We start from the raw sequence: 12,154 nt of genomic DNA on the forward strand, positions 1-12,154 counted from the left end.
CACTGAATTATATAGCGGCTATGGGTCTTGAGCATTATGGAAGCAATGGTAATTATCAGATGGGCTGACTTCTGTTAACTGCTTTGGAGATCTGAACAAAAGAAAATGGCAGGCTCTGTTTAGCCAACAATCAAGTCATGGCAAACTGTGAAAGCCAGAAACCTCTAAGGCAGAAGAGCCACTGAGAAGACCGTGCTAAAAATCAGCTCCAATATAGAATCATTAGAGTGGCAGAGCTGCAAAGGAGTCTAAATGCACAGCCTTAAAAATACCACCCATGTCAAAGCTAGAGCCTTGACAGGAAAAGAATGGAACCTTAAGATCTAGAATGGGGGCATTTGTGTGTACATGCCTTATAACCTTAAATCCCCAGATTTCTTTGTCATCCTCTTTGCCAGCAGTCTCCTTTTTCTTGATAAAGGAAAACAGCCTCTACTTGTCTGGAAATACTGCAAAGAATATATTTGAGGCAAGTGCCCTATTTATGACCTTATTTTCCCCAATATCCTACCTAGTCCAACCCTCATTACCTCAAGCCCAGAACCAGAGCTTGAGCACAATCCATGTGGAGACTACAAGCCCTGCTCCAGGGAGAACTAGACCAGGGTTCCTCAGTTTCAGCGCTAGTGACACGTGGGGCTGGATAATTCTTTGTTATGGAGGGCTGCCTTAAGTGTTGTAGGTTCTTAAGCAGCATCCCTGGCTCTACTCACTAGATGTTAGTAGAATCCTCTTGGTAATGACAACCAAAAATGTCTCCAAACATAACCAAATGTCCCCTGGGAGTCAAAAAAATCACCCCTGTTGAGAACCACTGAACTATAGATGAACTCAGGAAGAATTGCAAAATTGTCTAACATGAACCAATAGGAACCAGGGGATTACATGTGACAGTGAATATTTAGAGTGCTAAACCAGAGGAATCAGGTTATAAGGCTGACTAGGGGAGAATTTATGACATGGGGCCATTTACCTGTGATTCTGGATTTAGTATTTTGGCAAGGACACCTGGAGTCAGTCCTAACACAAAGCCTTACTGTGTCCTTAGAGCTTGGATACAATAATGGCCCATGCTAAACGAGATGTTAGAACAACTCTGAATGAGTATTGAGAAAGGAAACACAAGATTCAGGAGAGCAGGACTGTTAGAATGAATTTATTATGGGAAACAAAAGAACCATCAGAATACGTTTCCCAGAAGTAAGGATGTTGGATGAACTTACTGTGAAGCTGAAGCACCTATCAGTTGGATCTGTTGCCCAGAAGTGTTGTGATGAGAGCTGCCTGATGCTCAGACCGTTTGTTCCCACCGATCTAATGGTGCTGGAGGGATCTATGATGGATAAGAGACTGGTGTGAAATTGTTGGAAAGTCCCCAGTAAGAGGGTTGTAGCACAGATCCTTAGTGTTCTGCAAGGCCATGCCTGAGGCAAAGAACTATTCTCCCCTGGGGATGCTAGAGCTACCTTCTCTTGAGCTGGATATTGCCAGATCCACTAAGTCACAAGTGCATGAGTACACCAGTAATTTACTGAAGTATGTAAATGGTACAGGACAGAGCCTGAGCAGGTGCAGAAGACACAAGTAAATTACACAAATGGGTGACTCAGTCTCCCATGGCACTTCTGTAGCGCTAACATCTCTTCCCCAACTCACTCCTACGGCCTCTTAGAGTTCCCTATGACTATCTCAGAACAAAAAGTCTGAGTCTGGTTCACAGATGTATTGGCACATTCTGTTGGTATATAGGCAAAACTGGACTGCTGTGGCACATCGCTGCACTCAGGGATAGCTTTAAAGAACAAAGGTGAAGGGAAATCTTGCCAGTTGGCAGAGCCTGGAGCAGCAGTCTCCATTGTCCGCTTTTTTTTTTTTTATATAGAGGAAGTGGCCTGAAGCACAAGTACTTACAGACTTCAGGGTTTGTCCTTCTTGCCTGAAGCAACTCTGCCAACATCCATTATCACCAGAATTATAGCATTCCTGATCAGCATTACCTTAACCAAGGAATATATTTTATAGCCAAAAAAAAAAAGTTGACAGTATACAAATGATCATAGAATCCACTGACAGTGCCATATCCCTCATTGCTCAGAAGCAGCCAGACATAAAAATGGCAGAATGGTTTGTTATAGGCTCAGCTAATGTGCCTGCCTGGGGCTGGGATGGGAGTGTTGTCCTACAGGATGTGGTAAATACTCAAAACCAGCCAATAAAGAGTGCCCCTAACAGCTAAAGGCATGGCTCCAGAAAGCCAGGAATGGGAGCAGGATTGGCCCATTTTATCATCACTCCCAGTGACTCATGCACGGAATTTGTGTTTCCTGCCTCTCAAATTTAGGCTTTGCTAGATTACAATAATTAGCTCCCCTGGGGTAGGGTGGAGGATGCTTCATTAAACTTGAAATTCCCTCTCATTTGATTACTTTAGGCTTCTCATGGCAGTAGACCAGCCAGCAAAGAGAGGAGTTACTACTCTGGTGGGAGTAATCAATTGTGATTAGAAAAAGGATCTGGGATTGTTGCTACAAAATAGTAGCAACAATAGAGAGGAATAAATCTGGAATCCAAAGAATTCAACTGGGGCTACTTCTGTATCCAGGGATAAGGTGAACAGGCAATTACACAATCGTGACCCAACCAGAGCAAGGAAAATAAAAGCTGAAGTTTCAGGTTACCTCATTGAGGAAACAACCTAGTTTAGCTGATGTGCTGGCCAGGGGTGAAGGGAGGTTACAATGGGTAGTAGAGGAGGGAGAGAGTTACTGAAAACAGTTGTGGTCTTGGCATCAGTGTAGCAGCAGGGATTTTCGCTTATTCCAATAACTCTCTTACATTAGTCATTGCAGAGTTTATGGGCAGCTATCACCTTGCAGGGGACTCTGTGAAGGACTAGACTTAACAAAGGGCCAAGTGGTACAAAGAGTGGACTGAAACAGATACCACCTGTCTGCCTTCTGTCACCAGTTCTAATCCTTTCAGCCTCTTATTCCAACCAATGCTGCGACAACCTGTTCTGAACAGAGTTTGATGAACTTTGGGCAAAGACAACATGACTGCACCTCCCCTCTTACTTCCTGCCTCAGGACTTCTCTGATGTAGGAGTCAGCTTGGCATTCACAACTGTGCATTTCCAAAGTGTAGAGTAGTTAATGGCCAGGGGCATTACCCTTTGATTAAAGGTGGATAGGAGCTGACAGATAAATGCTTCTTCCACTCTGGCTTTCAGTGGACAGTTCTGAGACTCATCTCATGAAGCTTCTCAGAAGGTCCTACGGGATCAAGAAAATATTCAGACATGGTGATGACCAACTCAATTATACATCCTTATACTGCCTCTTCCTTACTTCCTCTCCCCTTCTCTCACTATTGATCCCTGGGATCAAAGCCCCAAATAAAATACTGCACATAAGCCTTTGTTTTAGCCTCTACTTTGTGGGGAATCCAGGAAGGGAGGGGAGAGAGAATTTAATTTTCAGACACACAAGTTTGAGATGCCTAATAGACATCCAAGTGGAAATGTTGGGGAGGCCATAGACACACAAATTTGGAGTTCAGGGAAGAAATCCAGGCCTCTGAAAAGCAACTCACTTCCCAACTTTGAAAAGGGCTATAAACATACAGGTTTGAAAAAAAAAAAAAAGATAATAGGACAAAATAGCACAGGCATTGTGATATAAAGATTGTCCACAGTAAGTGTTCTGGGACTGAGCAGGAAGGACCTAAGAGGTCTTTGTAAAGAAAAGATTAGGTCAAATTCTGTTTTTAAAAGGGAAGTCAATGAAACTGAAAAGCATATCAAGTAGCATTGACTAGAGTATATTGATCTCAGAGGCAAACAGGTCCCTACTATTTCTGCTGCTTTTTCCACCAAATTATTTCTTCAGATAAACACTGAAAGATACTTTGCACAGCTCATTTTCCCCTTTCTCAGTGAATCCATCTTGACAGAGTGAATTATTCCCATAGTACGTCATCTCTTTCTTTTACTTTTGTTGTTTCGTTTACCACACTAGACTGTCATTCATCCTTCTATTTAATTCTGTCTCCCCAGTGACAGTGTGCCCCCTTCTTATGAGATCCCTGTCTTTGTACCTCCAGCACCTAACATGGTGCCGGCACTAAGGTGGTACTGTTTCTCGAATGCTTGCATGAAGTGGTCCCTGCAGAACCCTTGCAAAGGACTGTGTTGAGCCACAGCAAAGAAATTGCTCCTTTGAATTACCAGCACATTTATCGGACCTGTACCTCTCTTTGGTCACATATTTTGCCTTATTTTATATGCATTTGCATGTATATCTTGTTTCGCCCTTCCATACCATGAACTTCTTCAGGCCTGAATCACCTCTGCACCTCCATCAAAGTGTCTGGCATAAAACAGGTGCCAAGAATATGTACTCAATAAATCAATTGCCTTGCAACCAGCAACACTGGCATCATCTGTACTTCTCAAACTTAAAAGTACATAGGCGTCACCTTGTTAAGAGGTAGATTCCCAGCCGAAAAGGCTGCATTTTCCAAAGAGCCCCCAGATTATGCCCAAGCAGCTGGTCTGCAGGCCACATTTTAAAATATCAACGTCACTACATCAGTGGTTCACGACCGTAGCTGCATATTAGACTCTTTCCCGGAAGATATTAAAAGTGTCTGGGACACCCTCCCCTTACGCCGAGATTCTGATTTACCTCATTTAAACTCTCCATACTATAAGTAGGAAGGATCTAGAGTTAACCGAGCTTTACGTGTGCAACAGAAAACATTTAACAGGATCGCTTCTTAAATGAGTTGCTGAAAATAGCTGAATAAATAACTCTCGTAAAGAAAGATGCAGCACCGAGCTCCCAGGTCGGAGGCAGGCTAGGTGCGATGAGGCCCTGCCCCTGCCTGTCCTTGACACGCCCCTCGGGCGAGACCTGCCCCGCCCCCCCAACCTCGTCCAGGCCAGCGGCGTCTCCTTCCTTCTCTACGCGGCGGACTTCCGGCGCGGAGGCTTGTCACGTGGCCGGATATGGGAAGTGGTGGCGGAACCGCGGCTTCCCGATCGCTGCTCAATTGTGGGGCGCATCCTAGGAGCGGTGGCCGCCCTAGCCCTGGGCTGTCTCGGTCTAGGAGGACCCGGCTCGGCACGGCAGGGCTCAGTCCGGCCTCGCGGTAAGCCTTCAGCCGCGGCTGCCCCGTAGTCCTGGCGGCGGCGGACAGACGAGCGGACAGGTGGACGCCGAGGTCTGAGGCGGCTCCCCGGTCCCGCTGCTGGCTCAGCGGCCGGGGTCGGTACCGCTGCCTCTGCCGTCGCGCCCCCTTCTCTTCCCTGCCTGTCTGGGTAAGACGCAGAGTCCGGGCGGAGCACCCCCGACCCCTTGCTGTCCTGGGGGCTGGGAGGGCAAGCCTTTCACATCCCTTTCCGGTCCCGCCCATAGGAACCAGATTTCACTGTAAAAACTGGCCTAGATCAGTTAACTCTGGCATAGACCAGGAGAAGGGGCGTGGCAGTGCCTTCCCCTTCTTTGTTCAATTTCACATTTTATTGTCAGTCTCTTAAGTGAATTTCCCTGTCTCCTTGCACCGTGTTATCTTCTGGAGGACAGTGCTCCGCGTGCTAAGATGTCTCTATAGCACACGAAGTCCAGCCAACACTCACTGACACGGCACTCCCACTGACAAGTTAGTTATCACACACTGTAATGATACAGCTAAATTTAAGGAAATAAGAACCAACATCGAGTATTGAGGCTGACTGCCTCTGGAATGTGGTCGGACTTGGGTGCTTAAACCTGGAAAACAGTTTTGGAGGATCTCTAATGATTTATTCACTGGCTTACCAAAAAGTACTGTAAAGAGTGGAGAGTTAATCACTGCACCCTTAGAATGCAGGTACCACTGGAGCGTGGATCATCCTGTCTTTGTGAACATGCCTGTCGTATTCACCAGTGTAACCTAGAACTGTGCCTGGTACTTAGTAGGCATCAATATTTGCTGAACGAATGGAGGGTCACATAGTGCGTTTCATTATGACAAACTCTTTAATGAGCTATGCCCAGTCCTCTCTCTTGTTTTACCACTTACCATACAGTCAGTCCTTGCATTGGACCAAAGAGGGACTGTGGTAGATGCTGGCTACTATTTAGTCATTCATTTAACTTGTGCCCTCAAGAGGTTTTGGGAAGTACCTGCTAAGAAAAAACACAGAACTGCTAGGACAACCCCCTCCACACCACCAAGCCACCGCCCTACAGCAGCCCCCTCTTTCAAGAGAGTTCTTGAGATCCAGGAACCTGTAGTTTCATGAACCAATTAGACAGCATTTGCTTGATTGTTTAGTAAATGCAGTAAGTGCCATAGAAATTAAGAGGGATCAATTTGGATTAAGATCTTTATTAAATCAACTTCATATAAACCATGGAGTGTAATTAGGGTTTGGATAGGTAATATTCCCTGCATAGAAAAGCACCTAAGCAAAGGTTCAAAGACCAAAATGAACAGAGGGCTTGGGGAGTGGAGGGTTTGTATTTGGGAACATTAGGAAAATGTTGAGTAAGAGCATATTGTGATGAAAGCTGTGTTTTAAAATTATTGTTCAGAGTTTTAGGATTGCGGAAGCTTGCAAAGAGAGAACTACATACCGTCATGTTAAATAGATATAGTTGATGTGAACCTGGTTAGTGTGTTGGCAGTGGGAACAGAAACTTGAGGGGAAATTAATAGAATGCTTTAGTTCTCATGTTTTTTGATGCTGTCATTTTGGTTAATTTATTAAATGCCTACTATGTTTTTGCCAAGTTCTAGAAATACAAAGATGAATGAGATATGGTTCTTGCCTGCAAGGAAATACTTTGAATGGGAGAGAGACTACAACTAGCTGAACAATATGATTTGTAAGTGCTGTATTAGCAGAGTAGAGGGGAAATTTTAGAGAAGTAGAAAAGAAATTATCTTTTTTAAGTGTGTGACTACTTCACAGCAGAGGTGACATTTTAGCAGGATCTTGAGGATGAGTTGGAATTTCCCAAGGAGAAAAGAATTTCAGGAAGAGGAAATTGCATGAACAAAAGCCTGAGACAAAAGCAAACTGGCCAGTATCCAGTGTGGCTTGGGCATAGGATAGATTCAAGCTTTTTGCACAAGTGTGAAGGCCCTAGAACTTATTAAGAGATGGTAACATGGACATTTTATAACAGGTGAAATGGAGATTAAGATGGTAACAATGTAGAGATGAGGGAGAAAGCAGGTGGGAACACTTGTACTTCATGCTTCTGTATTCTCTGCAGGGTAGAGGGTGAAGTTGTTTGTGGAGGAGGCTGACAGTAGAGCTGGGGGCTGAAGGAGAGAAATGAGGATTTGCAACACCGATGGGGAGTAGAGAAGGAATCATCAAAGGAAACATTAAAGAATTGCTGAGCAACATTGAAAGCTTAACTTTGATTGGATTTAAATATTTGTAATGAAGACAATGAAAATGGATGTGAGGCCTTCTTATGTGGCATATGGTAGCCCAAGAGAAGTGGAGGAAAATACAGTTTATGGAGACCGATGAACAGGCTGAACTGGTCTACAGGAGTAATACCCTTGAAGGGGCTAGTGTGGGTGTAGGGAAATGAACACTGCTTCCAGGCTAAGGTGGAAAAGAAATTAAGCTTGGAGAGGCCAAATGGACTGAGAACAAGAAGGAGGGGGAGGTCAGAGGACCAGAGGCTGAGATGAAATGAAAGAGGGATGGAAGTGGGAAGATGGGATTTTTGTGAGGAAAGCAATTTTTTTGAATTGCAGCAGAGATAAAAGTTTTAATGATTGAGTAAAACATAGGAGATGCCTAGTTTACAAAAATGTCATTGTGTTATAAAAATTCATTCTGTCATTTGTTTAAAACTCATAATTTCTTCATTTTCCATAAGAACAGTGTTAGAAGTAAATTTCTTCAGCAACCTCACATGTATGAAATACTATTCACTTGCATTGGAAAAAAAATATATATATACACACACACAAATATCTATACAGTATATTCAAAAAATAAAATTGAAAGATTTTTTTGGAAATATTTAACTTAAGTTGATATTTGGAAAAAAACATTGAATTAGGTGAGGAAAAGGAGACAAGTGGAAACCCATTTTCTTATAACAGCTTTATTGCAATGTAAGTAATATACCAGAAAATTCACCCTTTTCAAGTATATAAGTCAGTGGTTTTTTTAAGAATATTCACAAGGTTATACAGTCATCACTGCTGTCTAATGCAAGGACATTTTCATCACCCCAAAAAAGAAAACCCATTCCCATTAGCAGTCACTCCCCAATCTTCCTTCCCCCAGCCACTGGCAACCACAAATGATTCTGTCTGTATGGATTTGTCTACTGTGGACATTTCATATAAATGAAGTCATAAAGCATGTGGTCCTTTGTAACTGGCTTCTTTCAGTTAGTGTAATGTTTTCAGGACTCATCAATGTTGTAGTGTGTATCAATCCTTTGTTCCTTTTTATGGCCAAATAATATTCCACTGTATAGATATATTTCATTTTGCTGTTCCTCAGGACATTTGAGTTGTTTCAACTTTTTGGCTATTATGAATCATGCTATTGTGAATATTTACGTACACATTTTTGTGTGGACATATGTTTTCATTTCTCTTGAATATATACCTAGGAGTGGAATTTCTCAATCATATGATGATTCCATGTTTAAGTTTTTGAGAAACCATCAAACTTTTCCAAAGTGGCTGCATCATTTAACAGTCACCAGCAAAATACAAGTGTTCCTTTCTCTCTGCACCTTTACCAGCACTTGCCTTTTTAATTTTAGCCATCCTAGTAGGTGTAAAGTGGTAGGTATCTTGTGTTTTTGATTTGCGTTTCCCTAAGGGCAAATGATGTTGAGCATCTTGCCATGTGCTTATTGGCCATTTGTATGTCTTCCATGGAGAAATGTCTATTCAGATCCTTTGCTCAGTTTTTAATTGGGTTTTTTATCTTTTTATTGTTAATTAGTGAGAGTTCTTATATAGGAAATTCATATTTAAAGATTGAGCATGGGTTCTTTAATTTTTTTCATAAATCTTTTTTTTTAACATTATAATATTTGGTAAGCACTTCCAAAGATTTTAGAGTTTAATAACACTGGTTCTCTTATTTCTCTTCCAAACATACAGCTTTTTATTTTTGCGATGTATCTGTATTAATGTATTACATCATTCATCTATGCTCATTAGCCATAACTAAGATCATTTTTTAATCTTAAATGGAATACTGTAAGATAGAACGATTTTAAGAATGAGTTTGATATCTATACTCTGAATTTTTTCAGCTGAGTAAAGATGACAGCAATCAAGCATGCATTACAAAGAGACATTTTTACTCCAAATGACGAACGCCTGCTGAGTATTGTCAATGTCTGCAAAGCAGGGAAAAAGAAAAAGAACTGTTTTTTGTGTGCCACAGGTGGGTATTTAGTAAAGAAAAGTTCTTGTTTGGCATTTTTTTGTTCTTTTATTCCCTAGGGGACATTTTCTTGTTACTTAAAATATTCTCATTGTCTCTATCATTGGAAAAACTGTTGGGCCAACAAATTCATCTTTTTCAATTATCTTTAATTAAATCTTAAGTAGATACAAAAGCATTTCTATAATATATGTATAAGGTGTGGACACTTGTGTACCCATCACCCAGGATAAGAATACTGCCGTGACTTCTGAAGTGTCCTGTATGCCCCGCCCTGATCCCATTCCCCTCCCTCCCTCATTAAGAGGTAATTAGTATCCAAAACTTTAGTATTTCCTTGCTTTTCTTTATCATTTTATCACATTTATTTGTAACCTTGAATAATACATTGTTAGATTTGCATGTCTTTGAACTTTACGTAAATTGAATTGTAGCGCATGTATTCATTTGTGACTTTGGCCCAAATTTTTTTCTTATTGTTGAGTTTTAAGAGTTTAACTTTTCAAGGAATCTGCCTCTGACACTCTATAGTCTGATTTAGATTCTTCCATTGTATTCTGTGTATTCCTCAATCATAGCGTTTGTTTTGAAACATTATTCCAGTTTTAGTATCACGTACAGGCACCTGACAGCTATATTTGCAATGGGTGAATGAATAAATGAAGCATGAGTAAATGAATAATGTTTCTAATGAAAATGTGTGTTTTATTCAACAGTGACAACTGAACGCCCTGTGCAGGTGAAGGTGGTCAAAGTCAAGAAATCTGATAAAGGAGATTTCTACAAAAGGCAGATTGCCTGGACCCTTCGAGACCTTGCTGTGGTAGATGCCAAGGATGCCATTAAAGTATGTTTTTCTGAGTTCTTTGACCTCTGTTCAGAAAGCATCTTTCATTTTATAACATAGTATGATGTCTTTTAAGGTGATCTAAACTTGTTCTTAACCCAGTGGGTCTCCACATAACCAATAATTATCTAAAGTGTATTGTCCAACCATCCATTCTCCACTCCTCCCTCTCAGACTACTAAAAATAAGTACATAGCTAAGCTTGTTTCATTGTCTGTGCTTTGTTTTGAACTACAATTATGTTTGTTCACAAGCTACACAAACTAGAGTGAAATAACCTTGACCCTGTATGTTTCTTTATTTAGGTTTGGTATCCTTAGTATACACTAGCATGGATTTTAAAGTGGTGTGTTGTATGAGTAGTTTTTTCAAAAATCATTGTTTTGGTAAAACCTGGTTCAAAATCACATAACTATAACCAGAGTGAACCTTCCTTGGGTAGGACTCACAAATCAATGAAGAGTCACCAGCTGAGGCAGCCATACTGGCCCTTTGAAGCTACGGTTTGAATCTTGTGGCTCAAGTAATAGGAATGATGGTGAGTTACACACCTTATTTTCAGGAATTTAAAGAATGAGACGTAAGAATATAATCTTCCACCTTTCACCTAAGTAACACTCGAACTTCAAGGAAGTTGCATCATGTGATGATCGTGATAAAGGACCACCTTTATTCCTGACCGTTCAAGGCTTTTCACAGCAATACCCCTTTTTAAAAGAAATCAAGTAGAGTTCCTGGGGTTAAACTGGGTGCTTCTCTCTTCAGCCTCTCTGACGCTGCCCCTGATCTTCCTCTGCAACCCAGAGGCACCCCCAGAACTCTAGGGAATGCTTTGTACCACATCTGCTTATCCTGTTGATGGGGCTGATAGCAAGGCTTACGATGCTGTCACTACAGGTGCCCTTTGATTTAACTCTACATGTCTTATACATTTATTTAAAAGGCACAGAGAAATGAAACTGCCTTTGTAGAGCAGTCTGATAAAAGTCTGATTTTATCCTTACCCTGGTACAAACCTCTGAGGAACTAAAAGCTGGACAAAATGAGAGGCAGTTTTGTCAAATGCAAAAAAATTTTTTAATGAAGCAAAAACAACTTTAGGAGAGTCCTGCATATCTGTAGAGTTCAGATTTCTTCCAAGTATAGAGAATTCCAAGTGTAGATCCTTTTCTTTAAGTATTTTAGGCAAACTGGGTCTTGACTTTCTCCCTAAAGAGCACCCAATTTTTACAAAAATGTGAGATATGGAAAACAGGGTCCAACAGGTGCTTTAAGTGTGGGTGCATATGCATTTGGAAAGAACATTAAAATGAGATTTTTTTTTAAAAACCACTTTAACAACTTATTTAATAAATAATTTCTGTTATCATGGGAAAGATCAAGAGCAGAGATTTTCTGTTTAAGAGAAAATACTTTCAGGGCTTTTTAGAAACTCGCCTTTCTTAAAAAGCCTTTTTCTCTTCAGTAGTTTCACACTTGTAACCCATTGACTTGTGTAATTCACTCACATTGCTAAATGCTCATTTGAATGCTTTCTTCACAGCTGATGCCTCATTGCTGACTTGCTTAATGGATTTTTTTTTCATTTTATGCAGGCACCTTGGTGTGTGTACGCTATAAATGGATATAAAACATAAAATTTTTATACGTAGCCTAACAGCCATTTAGCATCACACATTGATTTGTGTGAGTGTTGCCACTGGAGCACTCAGCCTCTTTTATGGCATTTTGGGAAGTATTCCCAGGGAAGAGATCATTTCCCATCAAGTTTCGTATTAGTTGCCAAGACTCTTAGATTTCCTTATAAGCACTAATGCAATTACCTTTTCATTGTTAATGCAGGTTTTTAATCTTTTGACACTTCAGTTCTGCTTATT

General features: G+C 41.1%; 1 protein-coding gene and 1 long non-coding RNA gene across 11 annotated transcripts in view; one reads left to right on the forward strand and one right to left on the reverse strand.

Moving 5' to 3' along the window:
• Positions 1 to 1,122: 1,122 nt before the first annotated feature.
• On the reverse strand, positions 1,123 to 4,998 carry LOC116669085. The gene is made up of 3 exons (XR_004326477.1): positions 4,932 to 4,998; positions 3,170 to 3,272; positions 1,123 to 1,333 (listed from the first exon to the last, which is right to left on the reverse strand). It is a non-coding gene; the product is annotated as an uncharacterized LOC116669085 (long non-coding RNA).
• Positions 4,999 to 5,014: 16 nt separating this feature from the next.
• EXOC1 (exocyst complex component 1) overlaps positions 5,015 to 12,154 on the forward strand; it is a 45,560-nt gene continuing 38,420 nt past the window's right edge. For 8 of the 10 annotated variants that reach the window (XM_032497924.1, XM_032497910.1, XM_032497931.1 and 5 more), the window contains exons 1-3: positions 5,045 to 5,320; positions 9,297 to 9,430; positions 10,147 to 10,277. In XM_032497924.1, coding sequence (XP_032353815.1) covers positions 9,307 to 9,430; positions 10,147 to 10,277 — 255 coding nt within the window. In that variant the 5' untranslated portion in view covers positions 5,045 to 5,320; positions 9,297 to 9,306. Of the gene's footprint in view, positions 5,321 to 9,296; positions 9,431 to 10,146; positions 10,278 to 12,154 lie in introns of all 10 variants that reach the window. The other 2 variants (XM_032497916.1, XM_032497938.1) reach the window with 2 other exon arrangements.

The sequence above is a fragment of the Camelus ferus genome, chromosome 2 (assembly GCF_009834535.1).
Source record: "Camelus ferus isolate YT-003-E chromosome 2, BCGSAC_Cfer_1.0, whole genome shotgun sequence".
NCBI lineage: Eukaryota > Metazoa > Chordata > Mammalia > Artiodactyla > Camelidae > Camelus > Camelus ferus.